This window comes from Sus scrofa, chromosome 12 (genome assembly GCF_000003025.6).
Source record: "Sus scrofa isolate TJ Tabasco breed Duroc chromosome 12, Sscrofa11.1, whole genome shotgun sequence".
NCBI lineage: Eukaryota > Metazoa > Chordata > Mammalia > Artiodactyla > Suidae > Sus > Sus scrofa.
In genome coordinates, this window is record NC_010454.4 from 38,799,841 (window position 1) to 38,825,826 (window position 25,986).

A 25,986-nucleotide genomic window follows, 5' to 3' on the forward strand; every position below is an offset into this window, starting at 1 on the left:
AAATTAGATAACTACATACAAAAATAAATCTCACTGAGAAAAGAGCAATTCTCTGATTCCACAGAAGAAAAAAGAAAGGATTAACAAATAAATGAAAGGCTCCAGAAGGTCAACTTCAAATTGTTCCTTCCTTGCTAAGAACGAGAAGGCAGCCATCCCCTTCCAAAGACTGAGAGCAGCTCTGGGTCAACAACTAAAGAGCCTGTCCACCAACTGGCAACTCTCCTGAGTGGCACTCTCGGGCACTAGCCTATAAACCACAGAAAAGACAGGTCTCGTATGGAAAATCACTGAGTAGCTGCCCAGATACTCTAGAAGCTACTGTGCGGCCCGTCCCATTTCCACCGATTCCAGCCCCAAATTGAGAAGAGCTGATGGAATACTACCCCTGCCAGACTCATTCACTTCAGGTCACCCCCCGACCCCAGTCTGCCTATATTCTTCTGTGCAAGGTGCCTTTCAACATAAAAGCCTACAGTTTAATATTTTAGCAACAAACATAAAATTTGTAATCACACTGTAAACATGAAGGAGCATTATTTGTAACTGACCTCTTATAATTCTTATTGTCTGAGCAGATATCCACCTCCAAAAAGAACTAAAGAGAGAGAGAGAGAGAGAGAGAGAGATTTGAAGGTTTTTTTTTTCGTTAGAAACTCAAATTTTATCAATTCCTGTTTCATTATAGTATAAAACTAATACTCAAAGTATCATTTTTCTGGTCAAATACACTATTTAACTTGAAGTATAAAGTTCAGTTGTTTGTCATTTGCTTAAATCTGTAAACCAAAAGCATTACACACTCAAAAACTTCATTATTCATGAAAAGTATTAAAAACAATAAAAAGTGTTAAAACAATAACCCAAGCTAACCATTTTACAAGGTACTTTTTCCAACTATGTACACATTTCAACCCTATGATTTCCAATATTCCATCAAAAAGGAGGCAGTGGAAAGAAGAGAACCACTAGATTCTCTACAATTCAAGTTATGATTATGTTGCCAAATATTTGTACCCACCCACAAAGGCTGGGAGCCAGGGAAAGAACAGGTCTCTCATTATTAAGTCCCTAAACTCTAGGGACCAAGGAGTCTCTAGCTATTCCCCAAATCCTGGGTGTCCGTCTATGCCCAACAATTTTTTTTTTTTTGTCTTTTTGCCATTTCTTGGGCCACCCTCATGGCATATGGAGGTTCCCAGACTAGGGGTCTAATCAGAGCTGTAGCTGCCAGCCTACACCACAGCCACAGCAACGTGGGACCCGAGCCACATCTGCAACCTACACCACAGCTCACGGCAATGTCGGATCTGTTAATCCACTGAGCAAGGTCAGGGATTGAACCTGCAGCCTAGCCTCATGGTTCCTAGTTGGATTCGTTCACCACTGCGCCACGAAGGGAACTCCTATGCCCAACAATTTTAATGTATCCAGGGTAGAAATTTTCAACTTTGACTACATATAACAATTACCTGTGGAGCTTTTTTAAAAAGAGATGAATGGAGGGAGTTCCCATTGTGGCTCAATGGGTTATGAACCCAGCCCATGAGTATCCATGAGGATGAGGGTTTGATCCCTGTAGCTCCGATTAGACCCCTAGCCTGGGAACTTCCACATGCCGCGGGTGCAACCCTAAAAAGAAAAAAAAAAAAAAAAAAAAAAAAACCTTAAAAATTATTTAAAAAACAAAAACAGGAGTTCCCATTGTGGTTCAGTGATTAATGAACCCAACTAGTACCCATGAGGATGTGGGTTCAATCCCTGGCCTCACTCAGTGGGTAAAGGATCCAGTGTTGCCATGAGCTGTGGTGTAGGTCAAAGACTCGGCTCAGATCCCTCGTAGCTATGGCTGCAGTGTAGGCCGGTGGCTACAGCTCTGCCTGGACCCCTAGCCTGGAACCTCCATATGTCGCAGGTACGGCCCTAAAAAGACAAAAAATAAAAATAAAAAACAAAAACACACAAAAAATGTGTACGTCTAAGCTCCATTCCAGATCTGCTGAATCAGAATCCCTGCCGGAGACCCAGAGATCTGAATATTAAGTTCCACAACTAATGGACCTCTTCTAAATCCAGGCTTGAAAACCACTGGTCCAGGGTAGTGAAGAAAAAAGAAGAAAAGATCCTCTTTAAACAGATAGGGAAATCCAGAACTTCTAAGGGAGGACCCCAAACGGGACTGGGGACAGCATACGGATGCCAGGTGACAAATTAGCATTTACCCAATGTGTAGTCTGAGCTAGTATTATTCCCTACAATTGCAGCACAGAAGGGAGTGAGAAAAGAGAAGGTAAGCAGTTTGAATGGGATGCAACCAAAGGTTCCAGGGGAGGTGGAGTCAAAAGCTAGGACCAAGATCACACTCTGACTCAGCTAAGTACTGGCGGTGCAAACTTGAACAAGTCACTTAACATCTCTGAGTCACCTCATCCTAAGTACCGCATGGGACTGCTGTAAGGACTAAGAGGGTAGGAAAGGATTTTGTATGCTACGATGCACTAGCACCAGGGTTTTTCAAACTATGGGTTACCAACAAGCAGAATACTAAGAAATTTTTTTAGTGGGGGTTACAACCAACATTTTAAAAATTAAACAGAATAGAAAATATCAAGAAGTATACCATAGAGGATATTGTTTTGTAATTTTTTCTATCAATTATATATGTCATGATGTCAACATCTTATTGTAAGTTGTGTCCAAAAAGTTAGTTTTTAAAGCCACAATTAATTCTCACTTTCCTGCCCATTCTACTTTATGCTCACAAGCAAGCACAGTGGGTTAAGGTTAAGTACCTAAAACAATGGCTTTGAAACTTTCTTAGTTCAAGACACTACTAGAAATCTGATCAAAGCTATGGACTCTCTTCTGACAAAAATTCACCCTCACGCAAATTTTGCTTGGACACAAGTTTGGGATCCCTAAAGCTTTACTATGTATTAGACTAAGACTTTCTTCTTCTCTAAGTGGACAAAGAACAGGGTTGGGGAGTTCCCATCGTGGCATAGTGGTTAACAAATCCGACTAGGAACCATGAGGTTGCAGGTTCGATCCCTGGCCTTGCTCAGTGGGTTAAGGATCCGGCGTTGCTGTGAACTGTGGTGTAGGTTGCAGACACAGCTCAGATCCCGCGTTGCCGTGGCTCTGGTGTAGGCCGGCAGCTACAGCTCTGATTAGACCCCTAGCCTGGGAACCTCCATATGCCGTGGGAGCAGCCCTAGAAAAAGGCAAAAAGACAAAAAAAAAAAAAAAAAGAATAGGGTTGGCCCCTGGGGAATGCTCATATAGCTGCTGGCTTGACACCTCCAAAACAAGGCCTTTCCCCAGATCCAGTTGTAGGATACCTTGCTTAGCCAAATAAACATTTCCTGCATTATATCAAATGTTGGCAATGTCTAATTTTCTTTTATGTAAAAATACATATGACTGACCCCTGAATAACAGCAGGGGTTAAGGGTGCCAACCCGCTGCACAATCAAAAAGCTGTGCTGGAGTTCCCGTCGTGGCGCAGTGGTTAACGAATCCAACTAGGAACCATGAGGTTGCGGGTTCGATCCCTGTCCTTGCTCAGTGGGTTAACGATCCGGCGTTGCCGTGAGCTGTGGTGTAGGTTGCAGATGCGGCTCGGATCCCGAGTTGCTGTGGCTCTGGCGTAGGCCGGTGGCTACAGCTCCGATTGGATCCCTAGCCTGGGAACCTCCATATGCCGAGGGCGCGGCCCAAGAAATAGCAAAAAAGACAAAAAAAAAAAAAAAAAAAAAAAAAAGCTGTGCATAACTTGGTGGGCCTTCTACATACAGGGTTTCTTCAGATCCAAGATCTAGCATCCACAGATTTGACCAACCTTGGTTCCCGTAGTAAGTGCAGTACTTACTATAGAAAAAAATCCACATATACGTGGGCCCATGCATTTCCAACCCCTGTTATTCAAAGATCAACCAACTGTATATGTTCTTGAATTTTTATTTGAAGACTATTGAAAATATTTGCAGAAGGCTACCAAACTATACCCGTTTCTGAAAAACATGGGCAAAGCTACTTATAGCTAATGCACTTATTTATTTAGATATTTTTATAAGTAAAAAGAACAGATTTTACCAAACTTAGTTAATGTGTTTCCCTTGAACTCAAATGACACTGTATTTTCCAAGCAATTCTAATAAAGAGGCAACAATTAGTTTTCATAGCTGCTGACAAAAGTTCCAAGCGGACACAACATATCCTTGCCCTTTAAGCCATAGTGACTTCATGGGTGAGGCCCTAAAAATACAAAAAAAAAAAAAAAAAAGACCTCGATTGTTATAATACATTTTTTTTCTCTCCTTTTCAGGGCCATACCTGCAGCATAAGGAAGTTCCCAGGCTAGGGATCCAATTGGAGCTGCAGCTGCTGGCCTACACCACAGCCATAGCAACACAGGATCCGAGCCACGTCTGTGTCCTACACCACAGCTCACAGCAACACCAGATCCTTAACCCACAGAGTGAGGCCAGGATCGAACCTGCATCCTCAAGGATACTAGTCAGGTTCCTTACCACTGAGGCACAACAGGTACTCCTAGATTGTAGAATATGATGATTTATGAGAGACACTAGATCTGAATGGTTACAAGAATTTGAGGTCATTTCCTTCAAGAGCGAGCTGGAGAATTTTGGGTTTTGTTTTTGTTTTTAAATCAGAACATATTTCTTTAGGGTATTAACACTCCAAGAAAATAATGTCGTGTACTTATCTGTCCTATTCCTCACTTCTCAATATCAGGGATGTAGAACATTGATCAAAGAAGAAACAGGTGCAAACTTCTGCACCCTTCAAGAAATCATTAATGAAGTCTTGCCAAATTTCTGGATGTAAAGATGATAGGCTGAACATATTTCTACTTTTGCTCCTGCCTGAAATCCCACAAAAACACAAAGTAAAGGAATTTTTTAAAGGTGTAATCCACAAAAGGACACCCCCTAGAAAAAAAGTCACAGGAGACAACAGCAGGATAATTTTCTTGGAAGGCAGACGGTGATAAATATCTACATTAACCCAGGAAAACTGAGTAATAAGCCATCTGCTATAAACTTAGAATCAATATGATTTGTACCTTAGGACCTCCAAAACATTCAAGAAGTGGAAGTGAAGATGGATCTATAGGTTTGGCTGAAATTCCATTTCAGAAGCTTCAGATTCTTAGATTTTTCTTTCCAACTAGTAAAGCCTAGCAGTGCCTGCTATTCTACCATCTAGATAAAAGACTGAAGATTCATTCTCTAGAGAGGTTTAAAAGTGGCTTTCTAGAACAAAATAATGCCATTTGCAGCAAAATGGATGGAACTAGGGACTCTCATACTAAGTGAAGTAAGTCAGAAAGAGAAAGGCAAATACCATATGATATCACTTACATCTAGAATCTACTATATGGCACAAATGAACCTTTTTACAGAAAAGAAACAAACTCACGGACTTGGAGAACAGACTTGTGGTTGCCAAGGGGGAGGGAGGGAGTGGGATGGACTGTGAATTTGGGGTTAGTAGATGCAAACCACTGAATTTGGAGTGGATAAGCAATGAGATCCTGCTGTACAATGCAGGGAACTATATCTAGTCATTTGTTATGGAATATGAAGGAGGAGGATACTGTGAGAAAAAGAATATATATATATTACACATATATATATATATATATAACTGGGTCACTTTGCTGTACAGTAGAAATAGAACAATGTATATCAACTATAACAGAAAAGATAAAAACCTAAAAATAAATAAAAATAAAAGTGGCTTTCTAGCCTGGGGGATGCCAGTAACAGAAGAGGGGAAGGTGCCATACTGAAAATGAACAGATTAAGCAAACATATTGAGGAAGACCTCCTCCCAGACTTCTTTCCCCAATTTTCACCTTCGAGGTGGGAAATCGAAGGATCTTTCTTTTTTTTTTTTTGTCTTTTTGCCTTTTCTAGGGCCGCACCCTCAGCATATGGAGGTTAGGGGTTTAATTGGAGCTGTAGGCGCTAGCCTACGCCAGAGCCACAGCAACGCGGGATACGAGCCGCATCTTCAACCTACACCACAGCTCACGGCAACACTGGATCCTTAATCCACTGAGCAAGGCCAGGGATCGAACCCAAAACCTCATGGTTCCTAGTCGGATTCATTAACCACGGAGCCACCACGGGAACTCTAGGATCTTTCTTTGTGGAGTCTAACCAGACCAACGAAAAAAAAAGCCTCAAGTAGTAACATAGGAGTTCCCTAATTAAGATGCCCAACTACATCATTCTACAATGAAATTAATAGTCAACAAATCCCACTCTTATTCTCATAATCTTGAATCAGCTTTTCAAATGCCCTTCCAAAATTTTAACAGTTAATTAAGGATTACTGTGTGTCTAAGAAAAACCTCCAACAGGAAAGAATTAAAAATAATAATAACTACCTGTAGGAAAAAATGAACTTTGAAGAATGAGATGTTTTCTTGAAGAAAATAACAAAACATTAAAAATTAGGGAAGTGAAGTCAAGGAAGGCAACCTCACTTCTGTGGTATTTTTCCAAAAAAGCCCATTACCCTAGTAGAATTATGAAAAAAACATTAAATTTGATTTAAAGGACAGTCTACAGAAATACTTGAATAGTCTTCCTCAAAATTGGTAAAGTCATTTAAAAAAAAAAGACTAAGAACCTATCAAGGGAGAAAAATGACCACTATAAATGCAATGTGGTGTCCTAGTGGATCCTGCAAAAAAAAACCACAATTATAAAAAAATAAAAATAAAACTGGGGAAATGTGAATAAAGTCTATGGTTTACTTAATAGTATTGAACCAATGTTAACTTTTTCATTTTCGCAAAGGTACAATGGCCATGTAAGATATTAACACTGAAGGTAGCTTGGTGAAGGGTGTGCAGGAACTTCATGTACTATCTTTGGAACTTTCCTCTAAGTCTAAAATCACTTCAAAATACAAATTAAAAAAAATGTTTAAAGGACTATCATTACCCTGAGAGAACTAAAAGAAGATATATACATGAAACACAATGGGGTATTTTTAAAAGGAACATTTAAAGAACAGGAAATAATTCTTAAGAGTTACAAATGTGATGAGAGCAATGAAAACAATACAAAAGTTAGAAGGTAGAGTTGAGAAAAATCTTGCATAAATCAGAAAAAAAAAAAAAAAAAGGACAAAAGGATGAACCTTAGGAGAGAAAGGAGTATTAGGGAACCTATTCAGAAGGTTCAGCATATTAAGAATCTCTCCCAAAAGTAAAAACAGTACAAAATAGAAGGCAAGATATAATTAATGTAACAACTCAATAAACTTCCCCAGACTTAAGGGCATAATTGTCAGATTAAGAAGGTCCACCAATGGCCTACTACAATGAATAAAAACAGACATCAAGGGACATCACTGAAATTTCAAAAACTGAAGACAAAAAGAAAATCCTACGAGAACCTAGAGAGGAAAACAAGGTCACATACAAAGGATCAAGATTCCGGTGTTCCCGTCATGGCGCAGTGGTTAGCGAATCCGACTAGGAACCATGAGGTTGAGGGTTCGATCCCTGCCCTTGCTCAGTGGGTTAACGATCCAGCGTTGCCGTGAGCTGTGGTGTAGATTGCAGACGCGGCTCGGATCCTGTGTTGCTGTGGCTCTGGCGTAGGCTGGTGGCCACAGCTCTGATTAGACCCCTAGCCTGGGAACCTCCATATGCCGCGGGAGCGGCCAAAAGAAATAGCAAAAAGACAAAAAAAAAAAAAAAAGATTCCGAATACCCTTCATTTACCAGCAATAACACTGGAAGCTTGAAGGTAATGAAAAATGTCTTCGAAATTCTGAGGAAAATCATTTCCAACCTAAAATTCTAGGCTCAATCAATGGCTGATCAACTGTGAAGACAGAGTTATTTTCAGACAGCAAAATCTCAAAATAATCACACCCTACAATGAAGCAATTAGAAAATATATTTCTTTTACAAACACTAACACAATAACTGATAGAGGTGAGGATCATAAATGTATATTAAAACCATTGAATAAGAGACTATTCAAAACCAGGCTATTCCTGTCGTGATTAACACACACACACATCCCTTACAGAAGAGGATTTGGGGAAAACTGTGGAGTACGAAGCACTAGGAATCTGTCTCCCCACCTGGACAACAACTGTACCAGCAGAATCTGTCTGATGTAATTATCTTGGAACTCTGGAATCGATCCAAAGCTTACAACTTCAGGGGCCTGACTGTGAAAGTTAATCATGGTTAATTATGGTCAATTTCCTCTCAGCATAGTAGCAGCTCTCTATCCACCACCCCCAGTCACATGGCAGATCATCAAGCAGGTGGCCTGGAGTGCCTTACCCGAGTCAGAGGAGGCAAAAAGAACCCTCTCCTCCAAATACTGGGGATCTGTGCTGGGACTGCTGACCACAGAGGTATAGACAAAGAGGCAGGCAACCATAACTGCTTCTTCCCATTGTTGTACCTCCTCTCATTGTTGCAAGGTTCTCTCCCTCCAGCTGAAGTGACTTCTAGGGAACATAAAGGTCCAGTGCCTCCTTATGTCCCCTTCATTTTCCTTTTTTCACCTTTTGGGAGCCAGACACTAAACACTAATACATTCAAATCTAACACATATACAGGGAAAAATTACAAAGTGACAGAGCATGCCCAAGGACACACTCAGACAAGACTTAATGAGGCCTAAAGTCTACACCTCAGGCTGACTCTCAGCACAGAGACACCCTACAACCATCAAAAAACAAAAATGGCAATAAAAAACATTACACTCTGGAGAGGAAGAGAAGCTGATTTCCAGAGTTATCACATTATTAGATTCAAATATCCAGTTCTCAAGAAATGACCACAAGGCATTAAAAGAAAGAGGCAAGTATGGCCATTTTAAAAGAAAAAAATTAAATCAACAAAAAACTGTCCTTAAAAAAATACCTGATATTTATATCTGGCACATACTAGACAAAAATGTCAAAACAACTGTCTAAACGATGCTCAAAGAGCTAAAGAGAGGGAAAAGGCTAAGAAAACAATGTCTGAATAAGATGAAAATATCAAAAAAGGAAAAAAAGAAACCAAAAAGAAATTCTGGAGCTGAAAAGTATAATAACGGAAATGAAAAATTTACTAAGAGACTCAATGGCAGATTTTTTTTTTTTCTTTTTTTGTCTCTCTAGGGCTGCGCACACAGCATATGGAGGTTCCCAGGCTAGGGGTCTAATCAGAGTTGTAGCTGCTGGCGTACACCAAAGCCACAGCAATGCCAGATCTGAGCCTCATCTGTGACCTACACCACAGCTCATGGCAACGCCAGATCCTTAACCCACTGAGCGAGGTCAGGAATTGAACCTGTAACCTCATGGTTCCTAGTCAGGTTCATTTCCGCTGCACCATGATGGGAACTCCTCATGGCAGATTTGAGAACCAGAAAAAAGAATCTGCAGACTTTAAGACAGACAGAACATGGAAATGATCAAATCTGAGGAACCTCAAAAATAAAAAAAATTGAAGAAAAGTGAACAGAGACTAAGGGAGCTCTGGGGCACCATCAGGCAGACCAACATATGCACCGTGAGAGTCTCAGGAGAAATGAGAAAAAGAAAGAGAATAATTGAAGAAATGAGGACTGAAAACTTCCCAAATTTGATGAAAGACATGAATGTAAATACCAAAGAAATGTGACAAACTCAAAAGAGACCCACACAAACTTTTTTTTTCTCTTTTTCTCTTTTGTTCTTTTTAGGACCGCACCTGCTGCATATGGAAGCTTCCAAGCTAGGGGTTGAATCTGACCCACAGTCACACCAGATCGAAGCAGTATCTGTGACCAATGCCACCGCTCACTGGATCCTTAACCCACTGAGCAAGGCCAGGGTTCAAACCCACATCCTCATGGATGCTAGTCAAGTCCTCAACCTGTTGAGTCACAGCAGGAACTCCCAGACACATTTTACAATCAAACTGACAAAGGGAGAGGGAGTTCTCTTGGGTTCTCTTATTGGGTTAAGGATCTAATATTGTCACTGCAGCGGCTTGGGTCATTGCTGTGGCTGGGGTTTAATCCCTGGACCAGGAACTTCCACATGCCATGTGTACAGCCAAAACAAAACAAAAGAGAAAACCTTGAAAGCAACAAGAGAAAAATGACTCATCACATGCAAGAGACCCTCAATAAGACAGACATCTCATCAGAAACTTTGGAGGTAAGAAGACAGTGGGCCAATACATTGGTTAAAATGCTAAAAGGAAGACCTGTCAGCCAAGAATCCTCTATCTGGCAAAACTGTCCTTCAAATGAGAGGAACAAATTAAGACACTGCCAGAGATTAAAAGCTGAGGGAGTACATTACCACTAGACCTCCCCTGCAAGAAAAGCTCAAGGGAGTCCTACAAGATGAAATCGAAGGACACAGACAGTAACTCAAAGCCACATAGAAAAATAAAGATCTCAGAGTTCCCTGGTGGCTCAGCAGTTTAAAGATCTGGTATCATCACTGCTGTGGCTCAGGTCATTGCTGTGGCACAGGTTTGACCCCTGCCTGGCCTAGAAACTTCTGCATCCCTCGGGCACAGTCAAAAAAGAAAAGCAAGGAAAAATAAAGATCTTTAAAAAGGTTAATACATAGATAATTATAAAAACTAGCATTATTGTAATAGTGATTTATAACTGTATTTTTTGTTTCCTTCATGAATTAAGAGACTATTACATGTACAGAAAAGAGACAATCGCTAGTCTAAAAGCTAGAATTACTATAATGTTGGTTTATAACTCCAAATCCTATTTTCACATAATTTAAGAGGCTGATACATTTTAAAATGTACTTAAAATGATTTTATTTAAAATTATTAATTTATGCTTTCAGGTACACAGTGTACAAAAGTGTAACTTTGTGACAACAACCAAAAGGAGTAAGGACAGAGCCATAAAAGAGCAGTTTGGATATGTTATTGAAGTTAAGCTAGTATAAATTCAAGTCAAGGTGTTATAACTGTAGGATATTAAATATAATATCTTCCTCACAAAGGAAGCTGTAGAATATAAGCAAAAGGAAATGAGAAAGGAATTTAAACATTTCATTACAAAAACACAACTAAACACAAAAGAAAAATAAGACTTCTAATACCCCATGCACAATGGACAGAACAACCAGACAGAGATAAAGTAAGGAAATAAGTATTTAAACAACACAATAGAGAGCAACTTAATTTAATAGACATATACAGAACACTCTGCCTGACAACAGCATACACATTCTTCTCAATTGCACATAGAATATTTTTCAAAACACCATGCTTAGGCCACAATTAAGTCTCAAGAGATCTATAAAGATAGATATACCAAGTACCTTCCCTGTCCACAAAGGGATAAAGTCAGAAATTAACAACAGAAAGAAAACTGGAAAAAAATTATGCAAATTAAACAATACACTTTTAAATGACCAATGGATCAAAGAATAAATCACAAGGAAAATTAGAAAATACTTAAAAGACAAATGAAAACACAGCATCCCAAAACTCATGCAATGCAGTGAAAGTAGAACTAAAGGAGGGATTTACAGCTATAAACATTTACATTAAAAAATAAGAAAAGGAGTTCCTGCTGTGGCACAGTGGGTTAAGAATCTGACTGCAGCAGCTTGGGTTGCTGCAGAGGCACAGGTTCAATCCCCAGTGCCATGCAGTGGTTAAAGGATCCGGCATTGCCATGGCTGCAGAGTAGGTCACACCTATGGCTCAGATTCGATCCCTGGCCTGGGAACTTCCACATGCCATAGGTGCAGCTGAAAAAGCGGGCTGGGGGGCAGGGAATAAAGAAAGATTTCAAATCGATAACCTAACTTTATAACTTAAGGAACAAGAAAAAGAAGAACAAATTAACCCAAAGCTAACAGAACAAAGGAAGTAAGAGTAGAATAGAGAGAAATAAAATAGGGACCAGAAAAAAAATACAGAAAAATCAATGAAACCAGAAGCTGTCAGTTTGAAATGATCAAAAAATTGACAAACATTTAACTGGATTATTTTTTTAAAAAAAGACAGGAGTTCCCGTAGTGGTGTAGCAGAAACGAATCTGAATAGGAACCATGAGGCTGCAGGTTCAATCCCTGGCCTCGCTTAGTAGGTTAAGGATCTGGCGTTGTCATGAGCTGTGGTGTAGGTCGTAGACGCAGCTCCAATCCTACATTGCTGTGGCTGCAGTGTAGGCCGGCAGCTGTAGCTCCGACTGGACCCCTAGCCTGGGAAACTCCATATGCTGGGGGTGCGGCCCTAAAAAAAGCAAAAAATGAAAAATAAAAAAGAAGACGACTCAACTAAAATCAGAAATGAAAGTGGGCACATTATTACTGACTCTACAAAAGGCAAAAGGATTATAATAGAGTACTATGAACAACAAATTGGATAATCTGGATGAAATGGACAAATTCCTAGAAACACAAAATATACCAAGACTAAATCACAAAGAAACAAAATCTGAACAGACCTATAAATAGTAAGGAGATCGGTGCTCAGAAATCTCCCAACAAGAAAAACCCTGGATCTGATGGCTTCCCCGGTGAATTCTACCAAACATTTAAAGAAGAACTAGGAGTTCCCGTCGTGGCGCAGTGGTTAACGAATCCGACTAGGAACCATGAGGTTGCGGGTTCGGTCCCTGCCCTTGCTCAGTGGGTTAACGATCCGGCGTTGCCGTGAGCTGTGGTGTAGGTTGCAGACGCGGCTCGGATCCCGCCTTGCTGTGGCTCTGGCGTAGGCCGGTGGCTACAGCTCCGATTCAACCCCTAGCCTGGGAATCTCCATATGCTGCGGGAGCGGCCCAAGAAATAGCAGCAACAACAACAACAAAAACGACAAAAGACAAAAAAAAAAAAAAAAAAGAAGAACTAATACCAATTCTTATCAAACTTTTCAAAAAAAACTGAAGAGAGAACACTTCCTAACTTATTCTATGAAGCCACAGTTACTCTGATACCAAAGACATCATAAGAAAGGAATACTAAAGACTAATATTCCTTATGAATATCCTCAAAAAAAAATAGCAAACAGGAGTTTCTAATGAGGTACAATGGGTTAAGAGGCCGACATGGGAGTCTCCGGTCACTGTGGAAGCGTGGGTTTGATCCCTGGCCCGTGCAGTGGATTAAGGATCCAGCATTGCCAATAGGTCACAGCTGAAGCTCGGATTCAATCTTTGGCCAGGGAATTTCCATGTGCTGCAGGGGCAACCAAAAAAGGAAAAAACAAACACACACACACACACACAAAACCAGCAAACAGAATTCAGCAGCACAGTTACAGAAGACGCTCAGATCCTGCGTTGCTGTAGCTGTTAGTAGGCCAGCAGCTATAGCTCCAATTCGACCCCTAGCCTGGGAACTTCCATATGCCATGGGTGCGGCCCTAAAAAGCAAGAAAAAAAAAAAAAAAAAAAGAATTCAGCAGCATGTTAAAAGTATAATACACCATGATGAACTGGGATGCAAGGATTCCACTGGATTCCTAGAATGCAAAGATGATTCAACATACATAAATCAATCAAATACACCACATTACCAGAATGAAGTGGAAAATCCACATATCATCTCAATGCAAAAAAGCATTTGACAAAATTCAATACACTTTCATGATAAAAACACTAAGCAAACTAGGAATAGAAGGAAACTTCCTCACACAATAAAGATCGTATATGAAAACCCCATAGCAAACATCATGCTCAATGGTGAAAGAATGAAATCTTTCCTCTAAAATCAGAAATATGGCAAGGATGTCCAGTTTTACAACTTTTATTCAGTATAGAAGCTCTAGCCAGAGCAATTAGGCAAGGGAAAAAAAAAAGGAAAAGACATCCAAATTCAAAAGGAAGAAGTAAAATTATCTGTTTGCAGATGATACGATTTTTTTTTTTTTGTATTTTTTGTATTTTTTGTATTTTTAGGGCCGCACCCAAGGCATATGGAGATTCCCAAGCTAGAAGTCAAATTGGAGCTGTAGCTGCCAGCCTACACCACAGCCACAGCAATGCCAGATCCAGGCCACATCTGTGACCTACACCACAGCTCATGGCAACGCCAGATCCTTAACCCACTAAGAGAGGCCAGGGATCAAAACTGCAACCTCATAGTTCCTAATCGGATTTGTTTCCTCTGTGCCACTGTGGGAACTCCGATATGATCTTGTATGTAAAAATCTCTCTAAAGATTCTATGCACACCAAAAAATAAAAACAAAAGCTGTTAAAGCCAAAAAGTGAATTCAGCAAAGTTGCAGAATTTAAAAGTCAATACACAAAAGTCAGTTGTATATTCTATATAGTTACAATGAACAATCTGAAAAGGAAATCACCAGAGTGATTCCATTTATAATAGCATCAAAAGGAATTAAGTATGTAGAATTGACTTAAGCAAGGAGGTGAACGACATGACAATGAAAACTATGAAACATTGTTTAGGAGTTCCCTGGTGGCTCAGTGAATTAAAGATCTGGCCTTGTCACTACTGTGGCTTGGGTTACTTCCATGGCACAGGTTCAATTCCTGGCCTTGGAATTTCTGTGTGCTTCAGGCATGGCCAAAAAGAAAAAAAAAAAAAAATTAAATGTCAGTACTGCCCAAAGTGATCTACAAATTCTATGCAATCCCTATCAAATATTTCTTATAGAAATAGAAAAACCCATCCTAAAAGTCCTATGGAATCTCAAAGGATCCTTAAAAAAGAAGATCAAAATAGAGGACTCATGCTTCCTGATGTCAAGGCCTACTTCTACAAAGCTACAGTAATCAAAACCATGTGGCACACATAAAGATGGACATAAAGACCAATGGAATACAACACAGATCCCAGAAATAAACCTTTACATATATGGTCAAAAGACATTTGGGAGTTCCCGTCGTGGCGCAGTGGTTAACGAATCCGACTAGGAACCATGAGGTCGCGGGTTCGGTCCCTGCCCTTGCTCAGTGGGTTAACGATCCGGCGTTGCCCTGAGCTGTGGTGTAGGTCGCAGACGCGGCTCGGATCCCACGTTGCTGTGGCTCTGGCGTAGGCTGGTGGCTACAGCTCCGATTCAACCCCTAGCCTGGGAACCTCCATATGCCACGGGAGCGGCCCAAGAAATAGCAACAACAGCAACAACAACAACAACAGACAAAAAGACAAAAGACAAAAGACAAAAAAAAAAAAAAAAAAAGACATTTGATAAGGATGCCAAAACTATTTAATGGGGAAAGAACAGCCTTTTCAACAAACGAGGCTGGGAAAACTACATCTCCACATGCAAACAAGTGAAGTTGGACACTTAACCTAACACCACATACAAAAATAAACTCAAATAGATCCAAGACCTAACCTAAGACTCCCTACCTGTATGGTAGGGAGTTCCGGTTGTGGTGCAGCAGAAATGAACCCAACCTGGCCTCACCCAGTGGATTGGGGATCTGGCAATGCCGTGAGCTGTGGTGTAGGTCACAGACACAGCTCGGATCCCACAAACAACAAAACTCTCAGAAGAAAATACAGGACAAAAGGTTCAAAACATTGGATTTTGCAAAGATGTCTTGACTATGACATCAAGGGCACGGGTAACAAAAGAAAAAATAGACAAATTGGACCTCTTGAAAATTAGAGAAAAAAAGTTTCCACATCAAACGACTGTATCAACAGAGTAAAAAGGTAACCCAAACAATGGGGAAAAATATTTGCAAATCATATATCTGATACAGGATTAATATCCAGAATATACAGAGAATCCCTAAAACTCAACAACAAAATACAACCCAACTCAAAAATGGGCAAAAGACTTGATTAGACATTTCTCCAAAGAAGACATACAAATGGCGAATAAGTACAACATCAATACACTCAACATACTGAGCAATCATTAGGGACATACAAAACAAAACTAAAATGAGAAGCCACTCCGCAGCAACTAGGATGACTACTATCAAAGGATCCAGTGTTGCCGTGAGCTGTGGTGCAGGTCAGGAGCTATAGATCTGATTCGACCCCTAGCCTGGGAACTTCCATATGCTGCACGTGTGGCAAAAAAAAAAGAAAAAAAGAAAACTGTATCGTAGTACCTCAAAAAATTAAAAATAGAATTACCATATGATCCAGCAATTCTACTTCTGGGTATATACCCAAAAGAGCTGAACGTAGGAACTCAGAGATACTTATACACCCATTTTCATAATAGCATGATTCAGAATAGCTAAAACTTGAAAAAAAACAGTGTGCATCAATGGACGAATGGATAAGCAAAGTGTGATATATACATACAATAAAATATTATTCAGTCTTAAAAAGCAATATACTACAATGTGAATAAACCTTGAAAACATTATGCTAGATAAAATAAGTTGGTCCCAAAAAGACTAAGAGCGTGTGATTCCACTTTATATGCGTTACTTAGAGCAGTAGAAATCATAGACAGAAAGTAGAATGGTGGTTGGTGGGGGCTGGGGAAGGGAAAAATGGGGAGTTAATATTTGAGGGGTATAGAGGTTGGGTTTTACAAGATGAAAAAAGTTCTGGAGATGGATGGCAATGATAGTTGCACAGAATTATCAACGTATTGGAGTTCCCGTCGTGATGCACTGGAAACAAATCCGACTAGGAATGATGAGGTTTCGGGTTCGATCCCTGGCCTCGCTCAGTGGGTTAAGGATCTGGCATTGCTGTGAGCTTTGGTGTAGGTCGCAGACACGGCTCAGATCTGGTGTGGCTGTGGCTGTGATGTAGGCCCGAGGCTACAGCTCTGATTAGACCCCTAGTCTGGGAATCTCCAAATGCCTCCGGTGGGACCTAAAAGGTCAAAAAGACCAAAAAAAAAAAAAAAAAGAATTATGAATGTACTTAATACCAAACTGTACACTTCTATATGGTTAAGATGGTACGTTTTATACTGTATATATTTTACCACAAGTAAAATTTGAAAAAAATTACCTCACAAATTACACATTAATTCCAAAATGAAGAGGTATTTTTACAATGAAGAAATATGGTGGACACCATCATAACTAGGTGCTCAGGGAGTTCCTGTAGTGGCGCAGCGGAAACAAATCCGACTAGGAACCATGAGACTGCAGGTTCGATCCCTGGCCTTGCTCAACGGGTTAAAGATCCAGTGTTGCTGTGAGCTGGGGTGTAGGTCACAGACACGCCTTGGATCTGGCATCCCTGGGGCTGTAGTGTAGGCAGGCAGCTCCAATTCAGCCTGTAGCCCAGGAACCTCCAAATGCTGAGAGTGCAACCCTAAAAAGCAAAAAAAAAAAAAAAAAAAAAAAACACCTACGTGTTCAAACTAAACATCACAAATAATAGGACAGATTGATATTAGTTGGCTCCTGGTGCGATGCATTTAGAAGTACAGAATAATGGAGCTCTCGTTGTGGCTCAGCAAGCTAAGAACCTGACATAGAGTCTATGAGGATGCAGGTTCAATTCCTTGGCCTCAGTCAGTGGGTTAAGGATGCTCAGGGTTAAGGATCCGGCATTGCTGTAAGCTGCAGTATAAGTCACAGATGTGGCTCAGATCCAGTGTTGCTATGGCTGTCTGTGGTGTAGGCCAGCAGCTGTAGCTCCAGTTTGACCCCTAGCTCAGGAACTTCCAAATGCCACAGATGTGGCAGTAGAAAGAAAAAAAGAAGTATAGAATACTGTGTATGTAGGATTTTTGACAAAAATGGTTAACTTCCATCTAATAATGATGAAATCATGAAACAAACCCAGATTGTAGGAAATTTCACAACTGACCTATACCCTTTAAAAATGTCAAAGAAAGATAAATGCTATGAAAGACGAAAAAGAACAGGGTGACTCTGGAGTTCCCACTGTGGCACAGTGGGATTGGTGGTATCTTGGGAGCACTGGGACACAGGTTCAATCTCCAGCCTAGCACAGTGGGTTAAGGATCCAGCTTAGGTCGCAACTGCAGCTTGGATCTGATCCCTGGCCTGGGAACTCCATATGCCACGGGGAGGCCAAAAAAGAAAAAAAGAAAACAAACAAACAAACAGGGTGACTCTTCTATATTAAAGACACAAAATACACTTGAGAACCAAGTGTAATAAATGATTCTTTACTGGATCATTAATTAAAACATATGCAATTATAAAGGACATTATTAGGACGAGTGTAAAAGCTTAAAATGGACTATATATTTAGATTTTATGTTATTGTTAAATTTGGGGGACCTATAATGGTAAGTAGTTAAACAGGAGAAATCCTAGTTCTTAGGAGAAACATGTAAAAAATATTTAGGGGTCTATAACCTACTCTGAAATGACTCACAAAACAATATATGTGAGAGAGACTAAAGCAAGTGTGGCAAAATGTTAAAAAAAAAAAAAAGTGATGAATCTAAGTCAAGGGTACAGTAGTATTTATTTCACTATTCTTTGTAGTTGCCGTGAGCTGTGGTGTAGGTAGCAGACACTGCTTGGATACCTAGTTGCTCTGGCTGTGGTACAGGCCAGTGGCTATAGCTCCAATTTGACCCGTAGCCTGGGAACGTCCATATGTCATGGGTGTGGCCCTAAAAATACAAATAATAATAATAATAATAAAATTGTTGAACTATATGAATGTATTGTTTATATATTAGAAACTAAAAATTTTAAATAATTTTAATTTTAAAAGCTTTACCCAATTAGTTCCATGCCACTCTGATACCTTATCTTGTATCTGCCTGAGCATTTAAACAGACAACTGGCATGTCATTCACTTATTAATATGGGTTACTGTAAAACTGAAGCTGTCACTCCTCAGTGAAGCTGGGCGTTATTATCTCTTCCAGTTGTTTTAAATCTACCACGCCAACACCTTACAATGCTGTGTAAACACTAGGATTTTGTAAGCTGAGTGTTTCATAGGAATTTATTTTTTGCTTTTTACCAACACACCTGTGGCATATGGAAGTTCCCAGGCTAGGGGTCAAATTGGAGCTATAGCCACTGGCCTACCGCAACTCGGGATCCGAACAGTGTCTGCCACCTACACCACAGCTCACAGCAACGCTGGATCCCAGACCCACTTATCGAGGCCAGGGATCAAACATGCATTCTCACGGATACTAGTCAGATTCTTTTGCACTGCGCCACAGCAGGAACTCCTTCATAGGAATTTAAATGAATATCTGAGTTATAAAACTATGAGACCCGAATCGTGTTTATTTCAAATAGTTGTTCCTTGAAACATTTATAGGACTTCCAGTGAAAAGCCAGAACTCAAAAATCTCTGGGATTATGAATCAATTCCTCCTCATAACCTTATTTAATAGAACAGCATTTAGAAAAAGTTGCAGCACAGCAGAAATGAACCCAACTAGTATCCACCATCGCCATGAACTGTGATGTAGGTCACAGATGCAACTCAGATTTGGCATCGCTGTGGCATAAGCCAGCAGCTACAGCTCTGATTCAACTCCTAGTCTGGCAACTTCCATATGCCACAGGTACAACCCTAAAAAGAAAAAGCTGAAGCCATGATTCAGGTGTGTCAGCTACCTTCCAAAGAGTATCAAGGAAAAGAACAATTTCTTCCTTGAAGAAATATCGATTTGCTTCATTTGTTTTTTCACCCCAAGTCTTCCAGATGTGTTAGGCATTACATTTTACATTACCTGGCAGAGGTGTGGAGCTGGAGAAATTTAGAAGTTAAAGCAGAAATTCCTAATCCTTTTAGAGTTCCAACACCTCTAGGCTTAGGGAGACAGTTTTAAGTTGAAAATAATGAAGGACTATCAAAAATTAGTCACACCATGATGCATTAGGTCAGATGATGAACTGCCTACAGCTTGACGTTTTCAGGAAAAAAATTTTTTTTTTTCGAACAGCCACATCTGCAGTATATGGAAGTTCCTAGGCCAGGGGTCAAATCAGAGCTGAAGCTGTGGTCTACGCCACAACTCCGAATCCGAGCCTGATCTGTGACCTCTACCTGGCAGCTTGAGACAACGCTGGATCCTTAACCCACTGAGTGAAGCCAGGAATCTGCATCCTCACAGAGACGATGTCAGGTCCTTAACCTGCAGAGCCACAACAGGAACTCCAAAATATTCTTATGCTAAGTGTAAAGCTGGACTAGAAAATTCCTAAAGTACATTCTAATACTAAAAGTTCTATTCAGTTCTTGGATTTTTTACAAGATGGAAGCAAGGGGAAATTAAATAGCTTGCCTTGCCAGGCCCAGGAATACCAGTAAACACTGAAGCACAAAACACAAACAACCCAACTATCTATCCCCTTGGTGCCATTACTTCCAGTAAACTTAAAAACTAATCAAGCTCCAGCCAGTCGTGGCTCAGTGGAAATGAATCTGACCAGGAACCATGAGGTTGCAGGTTTGATCCCTAGCCTCATTCAGTGAATTAAGGATCCAATGTTGCCGTGACCTGCGTGTAGCTTGCAGACTTGGCTGGAATCCCGCGTTGCTGTGGCTCTGGCGTAGGCTGGTGGCTACAGCTCCAATTAGACCCCTAGCCTGGGAACCTCCAAATGCAGCGGGTGCGGCCCTAAAAAGCAAAAAAAAAAACAAACCAAACACTAATCAAGCTCTTATCAACCTACTATTCGCTCAACTTGGCATGGGTAAAAATACATACATATATATGTATGCCAATTTATATGACTTAAGGACAGATTTGAACGCTGTCTAGAAAAACAGGGTAATTTTTTAGGAACTTGATTAGTGAGTGTACCCTATCATAGGAGAAAGCCAAAGATTCATAACTGAAACCTTACACTTCCTGAAAAAAATTCTCTAAAACTGAGTCTGGGACTTTCCTGGTGGCCTAGCAGTTAAGGATTTGACCTTGTCACTGCTATGGTGCAGGTTTGATCCCTGGCCCAGGAACTTCCACATGCTCCAGGAACAGCCAAAAAAATAAAAAATTAAAACTGAGTGTGCTTTTTAAACTTAACTCCATGAATTCAATCAGAATTTTCAAACTCTGTGGAGTTCCCGTCGTGGTGCAGTGGTTAACAAATCCGACTAGGAACCATGAGGCTGCGGGTTCGATCCCTGGCCTCGCTCAGTGGGTTAAGGATCCAGCATTGCAGTGAGTTGTGGTGTAGGTCACAGACGAGGCTGGGATCCCACATTGCTGTGGCTCTGGCAGAGGCCAGCGGCTACAGCTCCGATTAGAACCCTAACCTGGGAACCTCCATATGCTTCGGGAGCGGCCCTAGAAAAGACAAAAAAAAAGAATTTTTAAACTATGTTATCATTTCCAAAAGTAGAAATAATTTTTTTTTTTTTTTTTTGTCTTTTTTGCAACTCGGGATCCTTAACCCACTGAGCGAGGTCAGGGACTGAACCCGCAACCACTGAGCCACGACAGGAACTCCAAAAGTAGAAATAATTTATACAAGCTTAAGCTGTCTGGGATGACCACTTTGTAACTAGTACCACCATGCAAGTTAGTTCCTGATGGCATGTAATGACAAACATTACTGTGGTTCCTTATATAAAGGAGGGTGAGTACAGCAGGCTGAAAAGATGGAGTGAGCCTAAGTCTCAACATCATTGGAAGACTGAACCCAATTGGGACCTCCAACCACTGGGTAAGGCACTAAAATCCCTTGTTGAAGCCTTTTTTCACTTCCTTAAAAATCCAGAGACAGAGACTAAATGTCTTTATGAGAACTTGACTAAATAACAAATTGGTAAGAGAATCGTATCATTAGAGCATACATAGTAAGACTGACTTGTTGAACTCCTAAGAACGTATGCCCTATCAATCAGCTTTATATTCTTTGTGTTAAGTGAAATGGTCTTAGGGCACTATTTGTCATAGTTTCCTCTATTTAATACCATCTTCACATAGTCGATTAAATCTAAATAAAGTAGTGAATACTGGAGTTCCCGTCGTGGCACAGTAGTTAACGAATCCGACCAGGAACCAGGGGGTTGCGGGTTCAATCCCTGGCCTCGCTCAGTAGGTTAAGGATCTGGCGTTGCTGTGGCTGTGGTGTAGGCCGGCAGCTACAGCTCCGATTAGACCCCTAGTCTGGGAACCTCCATATGCCGCGGGAGCGGCCCAAGAAATGGCAAAAATAAATAAATAAGTAAAAAGTAGTGAATATTCACTGATTTTTTTTTTTTTTTTTTTTTTTTTTTTTGCTTTTTAGGGTCACACCTGCGGCATATGGAAGTTCCCTGGCTAGGAGTCAAATTGGAGCTGAAGCTGTCAGCCTATGCCACAGCCACAGCAATGTGGCATCAGAGCTGCATCTGCAACCTATGGCACAGTTCATGGCAATGCCAGATTGTTAACCCACTGTGAGGCCAGGGATTGAACCCGCTTCCTTATGGATACTAGTCAGGTTCATAACCTGCTGAGCCACAAGAGGAACTTCCATACTCACTAAATTTAAACATCAGTGAAACAAACAAAAAACTAGTTCAGCAATAATCTGCTGAAGTGGAAGATCAGTGAAGACTTCCTTTAAAAATGTTACCCACCTCAACAGCTGAAGAAAATTTCTTTGGCAAATGAGTCCTTGGTATTCATTTACTCCTTCATAATCTTATTGTTTTAAGAGCTTGGAAAGCTGCTTGATGCACATCTCCTACTATTATTCATCTTTAAGAACATGTTAGATAATGATACAAAGACTTTTTTCTGAATTGTAAAAAAAGGCCCTTCCAATTAGAAATACTAAATTCCAATAATTTTTCCTTTTCTTCTTTCTTCAACCAAGACTTAGGATATTAGCTTTCCCCAAAAAAACTTTTTTGTTTGTTTTTTTTTTTTTTTTTAAGAAAAGAAAAGGACCATCCTCAGACCTGTTAAACCAGTCTGTGTGACAGGTAAAAATTTTCCTAGTCATTGACTGAAACAGAAATAGAATGTTATACAGTGATCTACAGCTGAACATGTCCACAGCACTTTAAAGAGGCAAGGATCAGATGAGAGAGTTCTAAGGCTGGCTTTCACAATGCCAGTTTGGTGGGGGTTTTTTTGTCTTTTTATTTTATTTTTTAGGACCGCACCTGCAACATATGAAGGTTCCCAGGCTAGGGGCTGATTCAGAGCTGTCACTGCTGGCCTACACCACAGCCACAGCCACCCCGGATCCTTAACCCACTGAGTGAGGCCAGGGATGGAACCTGCATCCTCATGGATGCTAGTCAGATTCGTTTCCGCTGAGCCACGACAGGAACTCCCACACCGCCAGTTCTTTGACATAACCTAGTCACTATTTGAAGTACAAGATCATTAAGCCAAACGTCACCATTTTTCAACATTTCCTCCCACTTTCAAAACAGTTTGATCTTATGCTAGATACATTTCTATTCTGCACTGGTAATTCAAAACAAAACTTCTGCAATATAGGTCTACTCAGGCAACTTCACAAATTAATACTTTGCTTTTGACATCTTTTGCATGTCATTTTACAATGTTTGTTAATTACTCTTGGATTTATAACTGTCCTCCTGTTATTAGAAATGAGGAAACTGAGACAAGAGACCTGGGAAGAGAGTTGCTACTTGGTAGCAAGTGGGCATCTACCCGGACAGTGCAGCTGCTGTCCGGCTCTATTTGGCCACAGTGCTTTTCTTTAAAATGCCTATCAAATAGGGAGTACAGAAAGTCTTTTCCTCACAGACACCCAAGGCATCCCACCAAAAAGTAAGCGATAAGCCAGGATTTCCTACCCCCGCCTGGGAAGAAGAAACCATGTTACCAAAGTAAGCATGTTTCGCAATCCGCACTGTGGGCTGGGGGCCAAAAAATGAATGAAAAGAGAGTCAAGGAGGACCAACTTTCCGAGGCTGAAGACCAGGTTATTAGGTTTATTCCACAACTGGGAAATTACTGAAACACTGTTTAAAGAGAAATGGAATGAGGAATTCCTAGGGTCTTTTGATTTCAGTCTTAAACCCCAAAACAAAAACACATGAAATTAAAGTAGTTCTGCGACCTGAGCAGCGTTTATGTGTTTATTCTTATTTGCTTCCAATAAAACTCACAAGGCCTACTTGGAGTCCTTGGTATTTAGAGCCGATTCCAAGGGTCCACTTTCCCTCGTCCAAATCCAAAGACAATGCTGGTGCTGACCCAGGCAGGACCTTCAGGCACTTTTCCCTCTGAAATCATTAGCCCCACATCACCTTGCGACGTCCTATCTCCAATAGCTCCCCTGATCAGTATGGCAAACGTGAAGGAGAGAGAAAAGAGCAGGCATGTACTTTTACTATGTCCCTCACAGGAAACATAATAAAACCCTGGGAGCAGGAACTGGCAAGGGACAACTGGCCCTGGCTCCCACCGCGATACAAAGACAGCGAGAGCAACAGAAGCCCGGGTCTCTGCACCCTACACTCACCAAGAGAGGCAGACTTTGAGTGCAGCTGGACCCAGCCCTCAACAACCCCCTCCCACGTGGGTCTTCTCCCTCTCCCGAGCGCAGGGTCGCACTGGAGAGAGGGGTCTGGAAGGGATCAGACCATGCTGGGTCTGGGGCGGGAGGATGGGGGACCAGGTCCCGGCGGACACACCAACCCCTTCCTAGAGGCCCTGGGCTGGACGCCTCCCAGTTCCGGGGCCTGAGCTCCCACGCCCGGAGACTCCAGGCCCCTCCACGTCTCCCGAGAGGGAACTTAAGGCCCCAGAGCTGCGGGGAGGGCTGGGCTGCCCAGGCACCGGGTCCGGACGGGATGGTCCCCCGGCCGCGTGCGGCCAAAGATGGGAGGCGGCCCTCCGCTGCCGCCGCCTCTCCTGGGGCCCCAGCCTCTCCCAGGCCCTAAACGCAGGTTCCGGAGGCGACCCTCCCCTCACCTCAAGGCGGCGGCGTCCGCGGTCCGGCGGTCCCGGAGCCCCTGCGCGGAGGTAGTACTGGGCGGGAGGAGACGCCCGCAGCTCAGGCGATGGCTGACAGGCTTTCAGCACCGGGCCGGCCAGGCACACGGGGAGGGGCGGGGCCTCGCGGCGACGGCCCCGCCCCGTCCCGCCTCTGCTCCCACCTCAGGCGGCGAGCCCCATGAGGTGACTACGTCCGGGGTTACTCAAGGCCATTCACCTCCAACCCCGCTCCCCGCCGCGGCGCAGTCTGGCCGGCCTGGAGGAGAGGCGCGGGCCCCCGGGCGACAGCCAATGGGAGGGCGGCGCGGGGCGGGGCGACGTGAGGCGATGCGGATGGTCCGAGTGGCGCTCTGCCATTCGGGGCCGAGCGGCTAGAGGGCGGGCGGGTCCCGGGCGACCGCGGGCCCTTTCTCCGGGGACGGTGCAGGGCCCGCGGCTCCCCCTCTCGGCGGCCAGAGGAATGGGGTATGGTCCCACGCGCGTCTGCCATCCGGGAGAAGGGGGCCGGGGCCCGCCGGCTCGCAGCGCGGGAAGGGAGCCCAAAACCGAGCGGGACTGAGTGGGGTGGATGGTGAGCGAGCCCCGTGAGGACCTGGCGGTGTTCAATCCCAACGCCCCGAAGAAGTGGGCATTGCATCCATGAATTGCCCAGGACCACACAGGTTGGTTTCCAAGTTAGTGCAGGCAAACTAACCCCTGTTCTGGGCCAACATAACCGGCCTCGTCGGGCTGGCCCACCCCCAAGGAGTCTGCGGTGCTGGCTCCTGGAGCACTGAACGGAAGCCTCAATGAGGGAAGCTCAGTAAAGAGGGCACTAAGCCAAAGGACAGGGTTCCCTGCCTGCCCTGAGCCCGGAAAAACAGAGGGCAGCTTTTGAGAAGTAGCCAACCAATTTCTCTAGTTTTGCCAGTTATTTGATAGCAGGTCTTTCGAGGTAGCTGCGTGTTGGAAACTAAGAGTAACTAGAAAGAGTCCCAACATATAATACAACTATTGGGAGAGAAAAAAAGGAAAATTGGAGAATAAACTACACTTTAGAAGAATGAGTGAGTTTAACCCCTTCCAATCCTGCCCAGAATACTTTTTTGATCCTTACACAAGCTTGTATTAAAGGCCAAGAGAAGTATAAAGGATGGCAGTTTGGTGCGAAGAAGTTCTGTGCCAGGGGGCAAAAAATGAGTAGGG

General features: G+C 42.1%; 1 protein-coding gene across 11 annotated transcripts in view; it reads right to left on the bottom strand.

Annotated features, from left to right (window-relative positions):
- ACACA (acetyl-CoA carboxylase alpha) overlaps positions 1 to 25,986 on the bottom strand; it is a 294,152-nt gene that overhangs the window by 218,925 nt on the left and 49,241 nt on the right. For 4 of the 11 annotated variants that reach the window (XM_021066228.1, XM_021066229.1, XM_021066227.1 and 1 more), the window contains one exon: positions 552 to 598. The exons of 3 other annotated variants lie outside the window; for them this stretch is intronic. Coding sequence is in view for 1 of the 8 variants with exons in the window: in XM_021066227.1 (XP_020921886.1) it covers positions 552 to 598 (47 nt within the window). In the remaining 7 variants the exon portion in view is untranslated. 11 annotated transcript variants of the gene reach the window in all.